The sequence below is a fragment of the Rutidosis leptorrhynchoides genome, chromosome 2 (assembly GCF_046630445.1).
Source record: "Rutidosis leptorrhynchoides isolate AG116_Rl617_1_P2 chromosome 2, CSIRO_AGI_Rlap_v1, whole genome shotgun sequence".
Classification (NCBI taxonomy): Eukaryota; Viridiplantae; Streptophyta; class Magnoliopsida; order Asterales; family Asteraceae; genus Rutidosis; species Rutidosis leptorrhynchoides.
The window spans coordinates 571227034-571246178 of record NC_092334.1 but is presented as its reverse complement, the minus strand read 5'-3'; the positions used below and the strand labels follow the sequence as shown (position 1 = coordinate 571246178).

General features: G+C 32.1%; 1 protein-coding gene and 1 long non-coding RNA gene across 4 annotated transcripts; both read right to left on the bottom strand.

Moving 5' to 3' along the window:
- Window positions 1–10004: 10004 nt before the first annotated feature.
- LOC139893184 (uncharacterized) lies at window positions 10005–12147 on the bottom strand. 3 transcript variants are annotated; one of them, XR_011774380.1, is made up of 4 exons: window positions 11933–12147; window positions 10947–11080; window positions 10706–10863; window positions 10005–10228 (listed from the first exon to the last, which is right to left on the bottom strand). It is a non-coding gene; the product is annotated as an uncharacterized lncRNA (long non-coding RNA). The 3 variants fall into 3 exon arrangements; XR_011774378.1 differs by having other exon boundaries at window positions 10706–11080; XR_011774379.1 differs by lacking the exon at window positions 10005–10228 and adding an exon at window positions 10532–10568 and having other exon boundaries at window positions 10706–11080.
- Window positions 12148–13302: 1155 nt separating this feature from the next.
- On the bottom strand, window positions 13303–16125 carry LOC139893183 (uncharacterized). Its single transcript, XM_071876331.1, has one exon. It carries the CDS (start codon window positions 15931–15933, stop codon window positions 14047–14049), a length of 1887 nt encoding a protein of 628 aa, XP_071732432.1. The 5' UTR covers window positions 15934–16125; the 3' UTR covers window positions 13303–14046.
- Between the last annotated feature and the right edge of the window lie 3020 nt (window positions 16126–19145).

Here is a 19145-nt window from a genome sequence, read left to right as displayed (position 1 = left end):
GTCGTAAATGAAAATTCAATTTCTAATTTCGCCTATAAAAGGCTATGTAACGATCAATTGAAAGATACATTTTTCTATCCTAAATCTATATATCGATCCATCTATCTATTATCAATATCTATATTCTATATCTCTATCATAATGTTAACTTAATAAGATATAACAATAATCTTAATTTTAATTTTAAATTATGATAATAATAAGATTTATGATAGAGATCGTTTGAGTGTGTAAGTCGAAATTCTGTCCGTGTAACGCTACGCTATTTTTAATCATTGTAAGTTATGTTCAACCTTTTTATATTAATGTCTCGTAGCTAAGTTATTATTATGCTTATTTAAAACGAAGTAATCATGATGTTGGGCTAATTACTAAAATTGGGTAATTGGGCTTTGTACCATAATTAAGGTTTGGGCAAAAGACCGACACTTGTGGAAATTGGACTATTGACTATTAATAGATGGGGGGTATTGTCTAATTGAGTGACAACTCATTGGAGTCTGTCAAACCTATCTTCAAATTAATTAACCTAATAATTAATAATGATTATGGTTGTCCTATTTAGTGACGTTCATATGGAATCTGTTATAATCATTTAATTAATCAATCGGGTTGGGTAATTGATTATTCAAACTGATCAAGTGGGTAAATTAATATTCATATCTAATCAAAACAGGGGTAGATTACATACAGTGATAACTGGTGTAATTGTTGACAGAAGTGATAACTGCGTCACAGTTTAAATCCTTAATCAGTTGGAATATTTGACTTCGGGTATAAGGGTAATTTGACGAGGATACTCGCACTTTATATTTATGACCGATGGACTATTATGGACAAAAACCAGATAGGTATCAAATAAACCAGGACAAAGGACAATTAACCCATGGTAATAAATTAAAATCAACACGTCAAACATCATGATTATGGAAGTTTAAATAAGCATAATTGTTTTATTGTATTTTTCATCGCACTTTTATTTTCTGTCATTTTATTTCCTGTCATTTTATTTATCGTAATTTATTTTACGCACTTTAATTTTTGTCATTTATTTTTACGCTTAAAATCGACAAACCGGTCATTAAACGGTAAAACCCCCATTTTATAATAATACTACTACTTATTTATATATATATTTTTACAAATAAACTTAATAATATAGCGTTAACTTCACCAGCTCCCTGTGGAACGAACCGGACTTACTAAAAACTACACTACTCTACGATTAGGTACACTGCCTATAAGTGTTGTAGCAAGGTTTAGGTATATCCACTCGATAAATAAATAAATAAAACTTGTGTAATATTTCGTCGCATTTTGTAGTAAAAATAAATACTATTTCGTACACCCCGCTGCACACATCAAGTTTTTGGCGCCGCTGCCGGGGAGCGCTAAAACGCTATATTTTTAATTATAATAATATTGAAATAAAATATAATAATATAATAATATTGAAATAGAATATAATAATATAATAATATTTTAGAATCAAAATTTGATACGTAAAATTTTAAAAAGTCGTATTTATTAAAAACTTCAGGGGTATATTATGTAACTTGTAATTAATAATTTCTATCATATCGCTTTCATGTGAATAGTAAATTAATTAATTTCTTTTCATTTACTATTCATGAATAGTAAATGAATTAAAAAAAAAAAGTTTTAAAAAATAATAATTATAAAAAAAATTATTAATTTGTAAAAAAAATCGTTTTAAAAAAAAAACGTAAAAAAAAAAAACGTAAAAAAAAAAAAACGTAAAAAAAAAAAAATTTATTAAAAAAAATATATTTTTTTAAGATTTTGTCTATAAAAAAAATGTTTTTTTTTTAGTTTTATTACCTTTAGATTTTTAGACTATAGTCGCAACTTTTAGTATTAAGTTTAGTTTTGCCATAGTTATTTTTACTTCTAGAATTTTTAGGTTTTGCCGTAAAATCCCTTAAGTGCTTATTCCTTAGACTAAGTTTTAGGTGCTTTAGAATTTTACGACGCCGTATTTCGCACTACTTTCTAATTTTTATTTTTCGACGCCTATTTTTCGACCTTTTTATTTTTCGACACTTTTCGACGCGCAATCTTTTTCTCTCTTATTTCTCGCCATTCTAGTTTTTAGGACTTAGAATTTTTTCTACTTCTTCTCTAAATTTCTTAAAATTACGAAAATTTATTTTAAGTGGTTAAATTGATAGACATCAAAATTTTCTGGTTCGTAGTAATAGTTGGATTTGTACGTGGACCGGGTTGTTGGAGCCAAACAGTCCTCAATTATATTGAGACCAAACGAATCCTGCCCCTCTGCTGCATCTTTTGGCTATTCGAAACGTGGGCAAAATCAGAAAAGTCTATTAATTGGATAACTTATTATAATTTTTCTTTCCTTTTTTAAAAACTAATAGGATATTCAGTGAATGCACCGAGCAAGACGTTCGCCGCCGGTCATACGTTCACCACCTGTAACTCGATCAAGACATCTAGCAAATATTGTCGCCGTTGATTTTTCTTTAGAATCGTCATCTAGTCGAACAAGAACTCCAACTCAAATTTCCGATAATCCATCTTTTGAACCCGACTTCACAATTAAGAACCCGGAGCATATTCAAGGACAATTCCAAGATCCTGAACCACTAATTATTCCTCCTGAGCCACAAACCATTAAATCAGAATCCTCTAGTGATTCGTATTCAACAAATTCAATTATGGAAGTAACGGAACCTCTAAGTATGGAAGATCGAATGAGAGCCACACGCACGGGCCAAGGTCACGCCATTATTAAGCCAGAAGTTAATGCGCCAGATTATGAAATCAAAGGACAAATTCTATACATGGTAACTAACCAATGCCAATTCAGTGGTGCACCGAATGAAGATCCTAACGAACACCTTCGTACATTTAAAAGAATTTGTACACTATTCAAAATCCGAGAAGTGGAAGATGAGCAGATCTATCTCATGTTGTTTCCCTGGACTTTAAAGGGAGAAGCCAAAGATTGGTTAGAATCGTTACCTGAAGGGGCGATTGACACATGGGATGTTTTATTTGAAAAATTTCTTAAACGATTCTTTTCGGCATCCAAAGCCGTGAGACTTCAAGGAGAAATTGTTACGTTCGCGCAAAAGCCAAATGAAACATTATATGAGGCGTGGACAAGATTCGGAAGGATGTTGAGAGGATGTCCTCAACACGGTTTAGACACTTACCAAATAGTACAAATATTCTACCAAGGCGTAGACATCGCTACAAGAAAAGACATCGACATAACAGCTGGTGGTTCCATCATGAAGAAAACCGCAACTGAAGCTTACAAAATTATTGATAATACAGCCTCCCACTCACATGAGTGGCATCAAGAAAAAGATATCTTTCGATCATCTAAAGCGGCTAGAGCCGATTCTAGCCATGACTTTGATTCCGTTTCCGCAAAAATAGATGCTTTCGAAAGACGAATGGAAAAGATGAATAAAGATATTCACGCAATACGAATCAGTTGTGAGCAATGCGGTGGACCACACTTATTGAAAGATTGTCACATTGAACCAACATTGGAACAACGAGAGAATGTTTCCTATATGAACCAAAGGCCTGGAAATAATTATCAAAATAATTATCAACCGCCAAAGTTAAACTTCAATCGAAATCAAAACATTCTTTACAATCCAAACGGACCCAACAACAATTCGTATAACCAACAAGGTCCGAATAACCAACCAACTCAAAACAACACTTTCAATCAACAAAGACCTAGCTTGTATAAACCACCACAACAAACCGAAGAGAAAAAGCCAAATCTAGAAGAAATGATGGCAAAGCTGATTGAATCTCAAACACAATTCATTACATCTCAAACCCAAACGAACGAGAGGTTTGATCAGTCATTAAGAACTCAACAAGCTTCCATTTTGAATCTTGAAAAACACGTAGGTACTCTTGCTAGCATGATGAGTGAGAGGGAACAAGGAAAGCTACCGAGTAATACTGAAGTAAATCCTCGGAAAGAGAATGTTAATATGGTGTCAACAAATTCTGAAAAACCAGCTCCAGAAGATTGGAAGGTTTTAGATGAGAGTAACAATGAAGAAGTTACACCACCACCACCCGAGTATGTAAAGCCAGTGGTGGCACCATACAAACCACCCATCCCGTTTCCAAGAAAAGGAGTTGAGTATGAGCAAGTGATAGGTAATAAAGATTGTGATACCTCTGGAAAGAAGAAGAAGAAAAAGAATAAGAAAGTGCAAGAAACAAAAGCCGTAGAAGTAAACCCGGTGAATACAGTTCCACCAAAACCTCCACCAAGAGTAGGTGATCCGGGTGAATTTATTGTTCCTTGTCTACTTAGTGATTGTGTCATGTATGATGCATTAGCAGATTTAGGTGCAAGTGTGAATGTTATGCCTCTTTCATTATATAAAAGATTAGGTGTAGGTAAGTTAAGTCCAACGGATATGAGTATTCGACTCTTTGATCAAACCATTAAGCACCCAGTTGGAATTGCTGACAACCTACCCATTCAAGTAGGCAATTTAACCTTTCTAGTCGAATTCATTGTCATTGACATAGAAGAGGACCCAAACATTCCTCTAATTTTAGGTCGACCATTCTTTGCGTCCACCGGGGCGTTATTTGATGTAGAAAATGGAAGAATGACACTTAAAAGTGGTGACAAATCGATCACCTTTACGATTCGAAAGTCTAAATCTCCACCAGCCAAAACCGTTGAACCAGTAAAAACAATTGGTAAGAACCATGTGGTTTTACCAACTCCAACGGTAGTGCTTAATAATAATAAAACGCCTAAGTGTGGGGAAAATGAAGTAACACCTAATGATGACATGATAACAAAGAACCCCGTTGTTGATACGAAATTAAATGACCCCGTTATTAACAGTTCAATGAAGAAACTTATTAAATGGATTCGCGATGCTAGAAGCAAAGGGAACTTTAAGTTATGTAACCGATTAGTATCCAATCTATCGCCTAAAGAAAAGGCGAAGCTAGTTGAAATTATGGATATTACACAGGAATCCGACCAATGGCTTAAAGAAAAAGTCACGGATATGCAAGTTGATTATGGACCAAGAGAAATTGACGATGAAGTTAATCACAATTTCAACACCACAGCTACCTAAGTGTGGGGAGATTCAAATGTTCTAAAAAGAAGACGATGTTATTTAGAATTAGTTATTCTGTTCTCGTGTAGTTCCGAGAATGGAATCCGATTGGTCTTTTCCGCTAGCAGACACTAAAGAACTAGTTTTCTCCCTCCATTCTGAATTTTTGCTTTGTAGGTTTTATATGAAATTAATATGCTTTTTAAATTTAAGTTTTGTGTGTTTTTAAAAAACAAAATTTACTTTATTTCATTAAGTAAAAAAATGATTTCTAAAATTCGTCGTGAGTTGAAGATTAGGTAGTTGAACCGAAATTACTTTACCCGAGGGCGGGGCGACAAATTTTGTTATCATTATTTTTAATTTAATTGATTTAAAGTATGCCAAAAAAAAAAAATATTAGATTTTATAAATTTTTGAACGTGGGGTAATATACCCAACTTCAAAATTATGTATGTTTGTATTTTATGTTATATACAAAACAGGGTAAAATAACGCACTGTCAAAGACTGTCATTAAGTTCATAAAAAGGTACTAATTTTGACGACAAGAAACAAAATATCAAATGTGAAATAACAACAATATGTTTGCAAACTCGGTATTTTTAATCATTTTTCTACACTAATCACCCTCATGAATTTAAATTTTTACTGATTTCTTGCAAATGAGGGCATTGCAAGATCTCAAGTGTGGGGAAGGGTTATAAATTCTCTCGGGTTTGCACTTAGTTTATTTGCCAAATTTTGTGAAAATTTGAAAAATTTTCAACTAAATGAATTTAAAATCATGTTTATACATATTTATGAACGATGAAAACTAGGTGTTAATACCGAAATTATCGTTACCTCGAAAAGGACATAAATTGAAAAACAACCCAAAACGCTTGAATTCATTTAAAATGGGATAGAAGAGAATAAAAAGGCAAAGAAAAGAATAAATAAAAGCTAAGTGTGGGGAGAATGTACCAAGTTATTCAATTAAAAACTATCTATCACATTTTTGTATAAGAATTATTGCAGGTACTTTTGCTTTGGACGATACTAATCAGTTTTACCCGGTTTACTGTAATATATTTTAAAGAAAGATGGATCTACACGATGAATCAATTCCATCATTAAAAGGAAGTAAAGTCTTCCGAAAAAGACACGCACTTCTTGATTTAGGTCATGAAGTTGTCGTCCAGACCAGCTGTAGGTTGACGAAAAATCTAAAAAAGTCATCTCTAAAATCAGCAGGAAATCCACGGACCTCAGCATCAAACAGGGTCGCCAAGTGGTCAGATTTATCCTAACCATGAGAAGGATTTATCTCGTACAATGGGGAGGCACCGTGCAAATTAGCTTGATAAGACTAATTAATCAGATCTCCAGAAAAGGATAATCTCCTTAAAGATTAAAAATCAGCTTTTAAGACTGATAATACTCAATCCTAGAGATTGACCTTAAAGATTGAGAATTCAAACTCATGGAATTCGATGATATCTAAACTCGAGCATGAACGAGAAAATATTTTGATCAAAAATACAAACCGATTTGTTTTCTGAAAAACCATTTTCAATGCGTTCATTACCATTGAACGTAAAATCCTAAGAAATTCACCTGGAATTCATTAGGTCACCTGAACCAAAACGGGTGTCAACCGTAAGAACGGTGGTTGCATAGCATGGTCGGAGACAGGACCTTGTGCCAGACCGAAAAATTATAGGATGATCTTTACTATCGCTCCTACCAAGGATAGTTCTAGCATCCGACACGTTAATAAGACCATAATCATCTGCATGTCACGGGACATTGCCTTAACAGTTTCTTGTTCATCGCTTTCCTTTACAACCGGACGGTAGTTTACCGAAAGGTAATATACGGAACAAGTAAACTGGATGTGTGCTATTCGATACCGGGATAGCAGTGGATTACACGAACCTAAAATTTTTTAGCCAAAATATTGATCCACAAATATATTTTGCAACACCGATGATGGATCAAATCAGAAAACTTGTCTAGGGTAAAATCTAGCTTGAATTTTCAAAAGATCAAATGTTTTCATAAAGATCCAATTTCCTTAAAGGATCTAAATTTTTATAGTCATGTGGGACTGTAAACCGCCTTTCAAATGTGCACTTTGCTTTGGAAACCGAAAGTAAATCGGCTATTTGATTGCAAGTGTCGTTGACCTAAACCCAAGGCAACTGTGGATGACACACCCACCTTTAACCATCATTACTGTCATTGTTTATACCGCTATATCAAAATCACTGATGTACAAAATGTGATGAATAAAAAAGTGATTCATGTATGTTTTTATTTCAAGTTCTGTATTGCTTGAGGACAAGCAACGCTCAAGTGTGGGGATATTTGATAGTGTTCCAAATGAACATATATTTAGTAGCAATATCGTTCCAATATGTAAAGTTTTTAAATGTAATTTCCTTATTTTTAGTTGTAATAGTTAAATAAATAAGTGCGAAGACGAAAGACGCAAATCGCTCGAAAATGAAGATTTAAAGACAAAAACGAAGATTTGAAAGACCAAAACGTCCAAAAAGCTCAAATGTACAAGATACAATTCAAAAGGTTCAATTTATTGATGAAGAACGTCTAAAAATGACAAGAGTACAAGTTACAAAACGCAAAGTACACGATATAAAATTGTACGAAAGGACGTTCGAAAATCCGGAACCGGGACATGAGTCAACTCTCAACGCTCGACGCAACGGTGTAAAAATTACGAGTCAACTATGCACAAGAATAAAATATAATATTTAAATAATTCATAATAAGAATAATATTAAATAATAAAAAGTTGTTAATTAAGCATAGTTCAGGGGTCGTAAATGAAAATTCAATTTCTAATTTCGCCTATAAAAGGCTATGTAACGATCAATTGAAAGATACATTTTTCTATCCTAAATCTATATATCGATCCATCTATCTATTATCAATATCTATATTCTATATCTCTATCATAATGTTAACTTAATAAGATATAACAATAATTTTAATTTTAATTTTAAATTATGATAATAATAAGATTTATGATAGAGATCGTTTGAGTGTGTAAGTCGAAATTCTGTCCGTGTAACGCTACGCTATTTTTAATCATTGTAAGTTATGTTCAACCTTTTTATATTAATGTCTCGTAGCTAAGTTATTATTATGCTTATTTAAAACGAAGTAATCATGATGTTGGGCTAATTACTAAAATTGGGTAATTGGGCTTTGTACCATAATTAAGGTTTGGGCAAAAGACCGACACTTGTGGAAATTGGACTATTGACTATTAATAGATGGGGGGTATTGTCTAATTGAGTGACAACTCATTGGAGTCTGTCAAACCTATCTTCAAATTAATTAACCTAATAATTAATAATGATTATGGTTGTCCTATTTAGTGACGTTCATATGGAATCTGTTATAATCATTTAATTAATCAATCGGGTTGGGTAATTGATTATTCAAACTGATCAAGTGGGTAAATTAATATTCATATCTAATCAAAACAGGGGTAGATTACATACAGTGATAACTGGTGTAATTGTTGACAGAAGTGATAACTGCGTCACAGTTTAAATCCTTAATCAGTTGGAATATTTGACTTCGGGTATAAGGGTAATTTGACGAGGATACTCGCACTTTATATTTATGACCGATGGACTATTATGGACAAAAACCAGATAGGTATCAAATAAACCAGGACAAAGGACAATTAACCCATGGTAATAAATTAAAATCAACACGTCAAACATCATGATTACGGAAGTTTAAATAAGCATAATTGTTTTATTGTATTTTTCATCGCACTTTTATTTTCTGTCATTTTATTTCCTGTCATTTTATTTATCGCAATTTATTTTACGCACTTTAATTTTTGTCATTTATTTTTACGCTTAAAATCGACAAACCGGTCATTAAACGGTAAAACCCCCATTTTATAATAATACTACTACTTATTTATATATATATTTTTACAAATAAACTTAATAATATAGCGTTAACTTCACCAGCTCCCTGTGGAACGAACCAGACTTACTAAAAACTACACTACTCTACGATTAGGTACACTGCCTATAAGTGTTGTAGCAAGGTTTAGGTATATCCACTCGATAAATAAATAAATAAAATTTGTGTAATATTTCGTCGCATTTTGTAGTAAAAATAAATACTATTTCGTACACCCCGCTGCACACATCAGTTGTCATCTATATAATCTAATAAACCTCTAAAATGATGATGTCATCATTAAGCTTAATTTTCATAATGATGATGTCATAATTATATATTACTTTAATTTAAAAATAATACAAAATCTTTTATAAAAGGAAATATTAATCTCTCCTAAATTGTAATTTTATTTTTCTAAAAAAATTTAAAAGGTATTTATTATTATTAATTATTATTATTATTATTATTATTATTAATATAAATATAAATACTCAATTTTGAACGAACTTTATGTTTGTAAATATCAACGAGAAGTTTCTTAGTCGTAATAAGTGGTTCCACGGGGCAATAAGCTAAATGACTTTAACATTTACATTTACTTAAGTAAAACATATCATTAAACTGTTTCGTTTAAACAAACCCGCGTTTCCACGGGTCATTTCACTAGTTTTATTTTAAAAGTGTAAATTAAAATATAAATTTAGAATTTGTTTCCTTCTAACACGCTTTAAAGTATTGTACAACTTCATAACCGTTAATTAAAAAGTAATAGACAACCGCAACGTACAATGATTTAAAACATGTTAACGACAATCCTAAAAACTACTTATATATTATCATTAACATATATACATGGCGACTTGCACTGTATTTCTATAATAATTGTTGAAAATAAGTATAGTATAAATGTTATAATACACTTAAATTTTACATCAATTATTTAATTAATCGACAATCGACAAACAATCTACCAACTATACTAATACTGAACTTCATAATAACAATGTGAATAATTCTTTTAGCAAAATATATAACAATCGAAACAATACAAAATTTGAGAAGCATCATATAATCTGCAAGGCATCATAAAACCCTCTCATTTGCAACCATTACAGTAAATATCATTCAAAGGTAATGCAAGTAATAGTCTTGGGTACTCTTTTTTTCTGATCACCGAAGCTACAAAGAAACATGAAAAATATTTCTAATTACATAAATTCTCTTTTTAAGGTAATTTCACACTCACAAAATTACAGCTTTAGAATTCCAGTAGATAAATGTATACCGCAAGTATAAACGGAGATTCAAACCTTAATAGACACTACTCTTTCTGACAATATTCAAAGCAATATCATACTATCATAGGCATAATTTTTGCATCATTCAAAAAGCCCGTTTGTTCAGCAACATATTATAATACAGAGATGACATATTGAAGCGATGAATTCATAAACTACAAAAGTTCAAAATTCATATACCACATCCTGAATTAGTCAATTGTAAGTTGTGAGTTCACTCTCTATAGCAAAAAAAAAAAAATCAGTTTAAAAAATTCCAACCTTACTTATAAACTGAAACCCATAGCACTCCAAACCCAAGTCTAAAACGATCAAGAAGTATAAGAAAAAATGGTACATATGACAATATTAATAATACCTCTTGATGGTGGTGGAATATGTGTCCTATTCTGTAGAGCTTTAGCACGAGTAGTCGACTTCGAAAATCTGAATTCACGTTCAGGTTTGGGACAGTTCCCTTAACTTGTACTCATTGTTCAAAGTTCAAACTAAGAACTTTCTTAAAACTAAAACAGACTAAACAATTATAAGAACGTCAAATTTAAATTAAAAAAAAACCCCATATTTTGAAAAGTAAACAAACACCAACTATATTTTACCTTTTATTGGAATGAAGTGGATAGAGAGGTGGTAGTGGTACCACTTCTGCCCCCACAATCACCACTTTCCAGCACCATTAGATGCCTCTTGAAGCATTCTGAACCATTTCACTCAGGGTAGCCTTTGCATAATTCTGGACACATTCAACAATTAGGATCAAGCTTTAACTGTTTCAACAAATCCAATCCATATCCATATATAAGATAAAACAAAATAGGAACAATCAAAAATAACATTTTTGAACAATGATTCAGAAACTTATGCAGTATAAGGGCTCATAGACATAAGCAAACTAATTCAAAATTAAAAAACAGTCATACTTAGTTAAAGAAACTCATGAAAGGAAAGTTTTTAAATAAGATTGAAAGCAACAATAATTAAAGAAACATATATTTACATTAACTTTTATTCTACTCAATTTTTAAATTGCACATAGCACAAACTTGTTGATTTTGAATCAAGACCAATCACAATCACAACACCAATTAAATCACGTGCAACCAACATAAGATACTTGCCTTCACAGGTAACCTGGGAAACCCCATCCATTTAATACTTCAATACGCAGCCTTATATACATATAATCGTTGCATTGACAAAAACATTACCTTATGTTTATTTTACCAAGTTAGTGTTCAAAATGTTAGTGCAACTCTGATAAAAAAAAAAAAAAAAAAAAAAAAAAAAAAAAACCCAATATAGTGGGACAAAATGTCTATTTGAGCATGAGAACGTTGTATAATTAACCACTATCTAAAAATTGATTTGTGTATCATTTATATAAACTCATACGCGTAAAGAAAGATTAGCATAGAAAAGGTCAAATAATTTGAACTAATTGGGCAGTTTAAATAAGCTCAAAAGGTATTTAGTAACTTATTTAGGTGTCCCTTCTTCATATCATATGTGCAAATAGGATGGCCCGCGTAAATTTGAGAAAATAAAGTCACAGCCCAGTTGTTTGAAACAAAAACAATTGGCTTACTTTTTGAACCGATGATGGCGGTGCTGAATCCAAAACCTAGAAAAAACGATTTATATTAAAAGAATAAATAAAAAAGAATGATTGATTGATATATGTAAAAGGAAAAGAACCTGGGAGGTTTTTTGGATGGTATTAAAAATCCTAGAAATACAAATGAATTGAATAGGCATAAAATTATATGAAGACGATGAGAAGCATAATACTCCCTTTATTTTTAATTCTCTGGGAGGTTTCATGGATGGTATTCAAAACCCTAGAAATTCTTATGAATTGATTTAGGTATAAAATTTACTCCGTATATTTTTAATTAAAGTAACTATTTATTTTTAATTCTTAATTAATTAAATTAATGACATCACTTAATGATTTTAGATTTTTTTTTTTTTTTTGATTTTTTTTAGTTAAGGAAAAAGCCTAATTATGATGTCATCATTTTAAAAATATAATAGAATCTATAGATAGATAGATAGATAGATAGATAGATAGATAATAAAATAGTAAAATAAAATTATATGGAAAGAAAAATAACTTTTCCTACTACCATTTCCTCCTGTTAATCCTCCTAAGATGTTCAATTCATCCAGAATACGAATGACCCATTGCATAGTTGTAGCTAATCAAAAACATATTCTATTATATAAATTGCCTTACTTAAGATTTAGCTAAGTGATACCAAGTAATATAGATGACTTTGTTTATGCAATAGATGAACATCTCAAATTTCATCCATTCGTGATATGTTCAACGAAACAATCCCTTCAACCGGTTTTTATGTAGAATGTCCCATACGGCCATACACATACAGGGGGTGACTCGCTCTTACCCTTCAGTGAATAATTGACTGACCCAGGGTCCAATCATTATCAGATAATACCATTGTCAATGGACTGGAAAATGATTTCATAATTTCAAATATGTAATATCTTATCTCATCTTATATTACGGAGTACTATATATATCAAAGACAAATGACATGGACTCGGGCTCGTTGGATACATAAACACATACTGGTGTTTTATTAAAAACCAAAGTACCTTGTGAAATCTGAATATGTTGAGTCCAATTTAGGCTGAACAGCACCAATGGCTTCACTATATTCTGTTACATTAACAACAATGTATGCAAGGTAGTTGTATTTACTATTTAAGAGTGAAATCACTAACACGAATGTTGATAACAAATCACATATTCCCTTTTGAAATTAAGCCATGATACACTTTTTGCATAATGTTACCCAAGCATCACTAACTGCAAAGTAGCCATTCGAGATTTCTTTAGATCGAACTATATTCAGGTAGGATACTTAAAATCATTAAAGATAAACATAGAGAACCATAAGAGGTAAAAAAAATCTCACACCAAAACAATATCAGGTAAATCTAAAGTAATGTATATTAATCTATTAGTAGAAATCAACAATAAAATACATATACATATAATAATAAAAATATTAACAAAACTGATAGTGACATACTCCGTAACATATTGGTATAGTGTCACACACTAATTCATTGATGTCTTATATGATGAACCCAGAAGAATCGAAAAGAACATTCAAGAATTTAAGTTATATCAGAAGTCCATAACTATAACCGATTGACTTATGCATCAACTGCAAGTTTCCTTTGCTATACGTTTTCCCAGTATATCAATATAATTCACATACCGGAGGTATAAATAAATTTAATTGAACTAAGACATATAATGAGATCATTACCAACAACTGGTGTCGCATGCCCCAATCAGATCAAATAGAGTAGCATATTAATGTAAACAAAATACTTGAGATGTCAACTGTATAACCTTTTCAACCAATATCTTCGTCTGCATTTTTTTGGTGAAAATTTTTATTTAATTAAAACAGATCATAAAGATCTAGTCCTACTACAATAACCAAATGCACCAATACAACAACAACCAATCAATGAACGACTATTGAAACACACGTCACGAGAATCACCCCCTTTTTCATCTGAATAGTAATCCATATAAGAATGACATTATACCTATCTCCAGGAGCACCAACAACACTTGTCAACAACTCTATCATAACCATTCACAATTAATCCAAGGCTCAAAAGCTGATGTTTTCATCCAATCCCTAAGTATTTTGGCTACATGTAAGTTTCCATCAAGTATTTTGGCACTAGCCTACCTATCAACTCAAGCAACGTATTCTTCAATGAACCGTCTGCTATCTTGTTCAATAAGAGTGTTAAGGTCGTAACATCAAGTGAGTAACTTCTTTCTTCCATTTCGTGCAAAAGCATCTCTACATCATCATAGTATTTATTATTTAGATATCCTTGGAGAAGAACGTTAAACGTAACATCATCCGGCGGACAACCACTCTCACCCATTTTTAAAAACAACTTCTTTGCATCACTTGGTAGACCTTCCTTACAAAGAGAACTAATCATCACAACATACGTTTGAACATCAGGTTTCAAGCCTTTATTAACTAGGTCCTCAAAAAGAACCCTTGTGATATCAAACTTCTTGCATTTGCTTGCACCATCAATCAGGATGGTATACACAACAATATCCGAATTGAGCTTGCTATTACCAATTAACTTAAACAAGGAAAATGCATCTTCTACCAGATTGTTGCTGCAAAGACCCTTCAAAATTATTCCATAAGTTAATTCATCAGGAAGTTGACCTTGTGCAAGCATCTCATCAAAGAGTTTGCGAGCAGCCGCACAACGCCCAACGCTAAACAATCCCTGTATCATGGTACTGTAAGTGACAATATTACATTTCAAACCTATTCTTTCCATTTCAGAAAACATATCCATGGCCTTGTCAATCATCATATTCTTACAATACCCATTTATTAAACTATTGTAAGTGACAACATTAGGGACCAGACATCTAAGTCTCATTGAATCAAAAGTTGTTTTTGCTTTACTCATTTCACCTCGTAAACAGTAACCATCAATAAGTGAATTGTAAGTTACTACGTCAGGCATCTGTCCTCTCTCGAACATGATGTTGATAACAGCTTGTGCTTCATCTACTTTACTCTCTTTGCATAATGCATCCACTAACACATTGTAGGTTTGCACATTTAAAGAGATCCTTCCATCCTCCATTTCTTGTAGTAAGTTACAAACCTCATCCCAACGACCCAAGTTACAAAGACCATGAATCAAAGAAGTGTATGTGATAACATTTGGTAGAATCCCTTTGCGAAACACCAGCTCTTTGAAAAGTTCAAAAGCATCATCAATCATTTTGCCTTTGCAAAGACTGTCAATGATGGTGCTATATGTAACAATATTAGCTTTAAGACCTCTTTCATTCATTAGACTAAGCAAAGCAATAGCAGTAACATTGTTTCCGAACTTACAAAGTCCCTTAATCATTGTGTTATACATAACTACATTAGGCTCACAGAGATTCTGTTTAATAAGCTTTTTGAAGAATATCTCAGCTTCAACAATCCTATCTTCTATGATAAGTCCATCTAAGAGTGTACTATAAATCCACACATTTGGTACAATGGCTTGTCTGAAGCAAATACCTAGAAGTGCAAAACCGTCATTGGTACGGTGCAAGTGGCAACAACACTTAATAGAAATACTAATAGTGTATTCATTAAGGGGAACACCAATTGAACACATGTGTTTGAAAAGATCAAGTGAAGAAGAATAATGTTTCATTCTGCTGACAGCTGTCAACAACTGATTGAAATTAACCACAGATGGCAAAGGTCTTCTCTGAGTCATTTCATCAAACAGATTGTAAGCATCATTCAAGTTGGTAACTTTTTGATACCTAGATAGAGGGCGATCATCATAATCACTACGAATTGAGGAAGAATTGGAGTGTAGGGAAGCTGCTAAAAATGTATTATGAGGAGGATCAAATCGAAGACCTAATTGGAGGGAATATGAAAAAGGGGTTTTTAAGAAAATGTTGGTAGGAGAAAGATAACCTTTGAACTTGATGAAAGCATTAAGAGCAGAAGCAACAAGATTGCTGCGATTCAACGCCATTTCCTTGAGAAGAAACGGAGCTCAACCACCTTGGAGCCAAAAACTCGTTCACCCACCTAGAGAGTTAATTAGCTGGTTACCTACTTACCTTTATTCACCATTTAACTGCCCAATAAAAGCAACAGTAATATCTATAACAATCAATAAGGTAACTGGTGCCTGAAAAGAAAAATAATTAGGTCATTTGGAGAGCGAATTTGTGGATCGCCAGAGCCTCGTGATTATAGGGATTCAAAACATAAGTAGGTATATATACTTATGATTTTAGATTTTATTGTTAATTTCAATTGGAAAATATTATAATTGTTGTTAAGTTGATTTAAAAATAGAACAAATGGTATAGTTTCAACAATAAATCAATTTGTTTTGTTATCGAAAACATTACCTTAATAAAATAAAATATTAAGGCGAAAAAATTCAGCTAGATTTAACAAATTACACAAATGATTTAGTAAAACACGCAATTATGCAAAGTTTATGTAAGTCTAGTATTCTTTTCTCATCTAATTTGAATATAACAAGTTTTGAGATCAGCCGCGCGTTGCAATGACGGACCCTTTATTTTTTATATATAACATAATTAGTCAGTTTTGCATCATAGACAACTCATATTTTAAATTAAATAACTTAAACGTTAATAACCCTAACAAAATCAAAAATTAAAAAGAAAATATGTTTCAAATTAATAATTTTAATCAATATAATTTGAAAATTCTTGTTATTTAATACTAGTAAAGTGTGAAAGTAAAAAAATTATAAATAAAAAGAGAACAAAAAAAGTAAAATAAAATATTTAAAAAATAAAAATAAAGTAGTCAAGAAAGAATAAAAGAAGTCATATAAATATAAATATTGTAAGAAATATTAGTTTAACAAAAGAATTTAAAAATAAAAGAATGAGAATGAGAGCATTGAATTAAAAATAAATAACACGAAGTATATTAATGGATAAAAGAGTAAAAAAAAAAAAGTTGAGAAACGGATGGGTTAACTTGAAAACGTCAAAAAAGAGAGTATCAACGGGTAAAAAAGTAAAAACAAAAAAAAAATAAAAAAAGGAGGGGTTAGTAGGGACTTAAACCCAGGACTAGCGATGGTAATGGATCGAATATGGATCGGGTGAGGCCGTATCCATATCCATATTCATTTATTTTTTTTGCATTTCATCCATCCATATTCATATCCGTCGGGTGAAGCGGGTTAATGGATAATTATCAATATCCGTTTAAATTTATTTTATTTTTAACAATTATAAGCGGTGGTTCAATATATACGATCAAAAGTAATATTTTTAATAGTTTATGCGACCGAAAGTCACATTTTACTAATCTATATAACAAATATTCAATAGATAACCTATTAAACGTGTAAAGATATCGACATGTGGATCGTCCATATCTACGAATAATCGGGTGGATCGGATGGATATCCACTGGATCGGGTATCCATTGCCATCCCTACCCAGGACCCCTCGATAACCGGCACATGCATCTTACTATTATTCCATTCTTACATTTGTTATACTATCCAAAATATGTAATATTTAAGATTTTAAACAATCGATTGTAAAATTAAATCTCAATTGAAATTTACCGTTCATTCATTTTTCAATTGTATCTATATATAATGATGATGATAATATGTAATGTCCTAAGCCCATTTTATATATTTAAATAATTTTTCCATCTCATCAAATCTTTAATCCATTGAGGGATTTCTTATATTTAAATATTTTTCTGAACGGCAATATCAACATCACCTAAAGGGAACATGATCACCTTCGCGATCATATGCCACATACACACACGTTAAGAGGAAACTCAAATCACAACAACTCTGACCAACGGTTGAAGGTTGGAAAACGCCCCAAATCAAAATTCCAAAGTGTTTAACGATATGCTCTCCATAAATCAAAACTGCCTAAATGCGCGTGATCAAGCACGGTGTGTGTAGCTTGGTGTGTGGTGTGTGTCTCTTGGACGTTGATTTGTTTTATCGGCTACGCTCCAACTTACCCACAATGTGCACCACACACAAGCACCACGCACCGTGCGTGGTATTTTCGTTTTCTTTGACTTTCAAATTCCGTTTGGTAGGCTTTTAAAATATATTGGGAAATTTATAAGCTAAAAATACATAATATAACCACAACTATTTACATTATATATATATATATATATATATATATATATATATATATATATATATATATATATATATATATATATATATATATATATTTATATATATATAATAGTAAAAAATACATAAATAGTTACATCCATAAGTACCAGTACTTAGCCGGCTTCTCTGGCTAAATCGGCGGGGGGCTTACTAATATTAAAGCCGGCTCTGAATAAGACATGTGATATCCATTGTCTGTACACTGATGCAATCTAGCAGGGTTCCCGACTATCGGGTAGTTGCGGCTACACACAACTCTTTCCATGTGCAGGTAAACCCACAAGCTACAGTCGCCACGAAGACCGACCTTATGTGGAACCTTTTGTACTGATGTTCCACCGACCTTACTGGGCCTGTACATATGTTCAGGTTGTACCACCTCCGGGCCGGGCCTTTGTAGGGATGACAAAAAAAGAAACCCGTACTTTATGGGTAAACTCGAAACCCGACACTTTGGGTCAGGTTTCAGTTTGGTATTCTGGTCTAGGGTCGGGTATGAGGATGATTTTATATTTTTTTACATTCGGGTACTGGGACAGATTTAAATACAAACTCGCATACCCGATCGATGGGGTTTTAAATTTTAATAATAACATATATGCGTGTTTACCTGCACATGGAAAGAGTTGTGTGTAGCCGCAACTACCCGATAGTCGGGAACCCTGCTAGATTGCATCAGTGTACAGACAATGGATATCACATGTCCGATAAATCTAACAATAAATCTAAGTCTAAACAACATCAACAATAATTAAACAAAGGTTGAAGAAATCGCTTCTCGGGGAAAACTCGACAGAGACTTTTGAAGGAGTTCTCGGTAACTCGGGAAGTTCTCGGGGGAGAATTCGGATGTTGACTAACGTTGACTCCTAACTATATAAATAATAAAATTTAAAAGAAATTGTATAAAGTGTATATACTTAACGAAAATATTAAATAAATTAAAATAGAAGGTTAAAGTGTATATTTGTATCGAGTGTGGTTAAAAGCTAAATTTAAATAAATATCGTAGCTCTGAGTTGACAAAA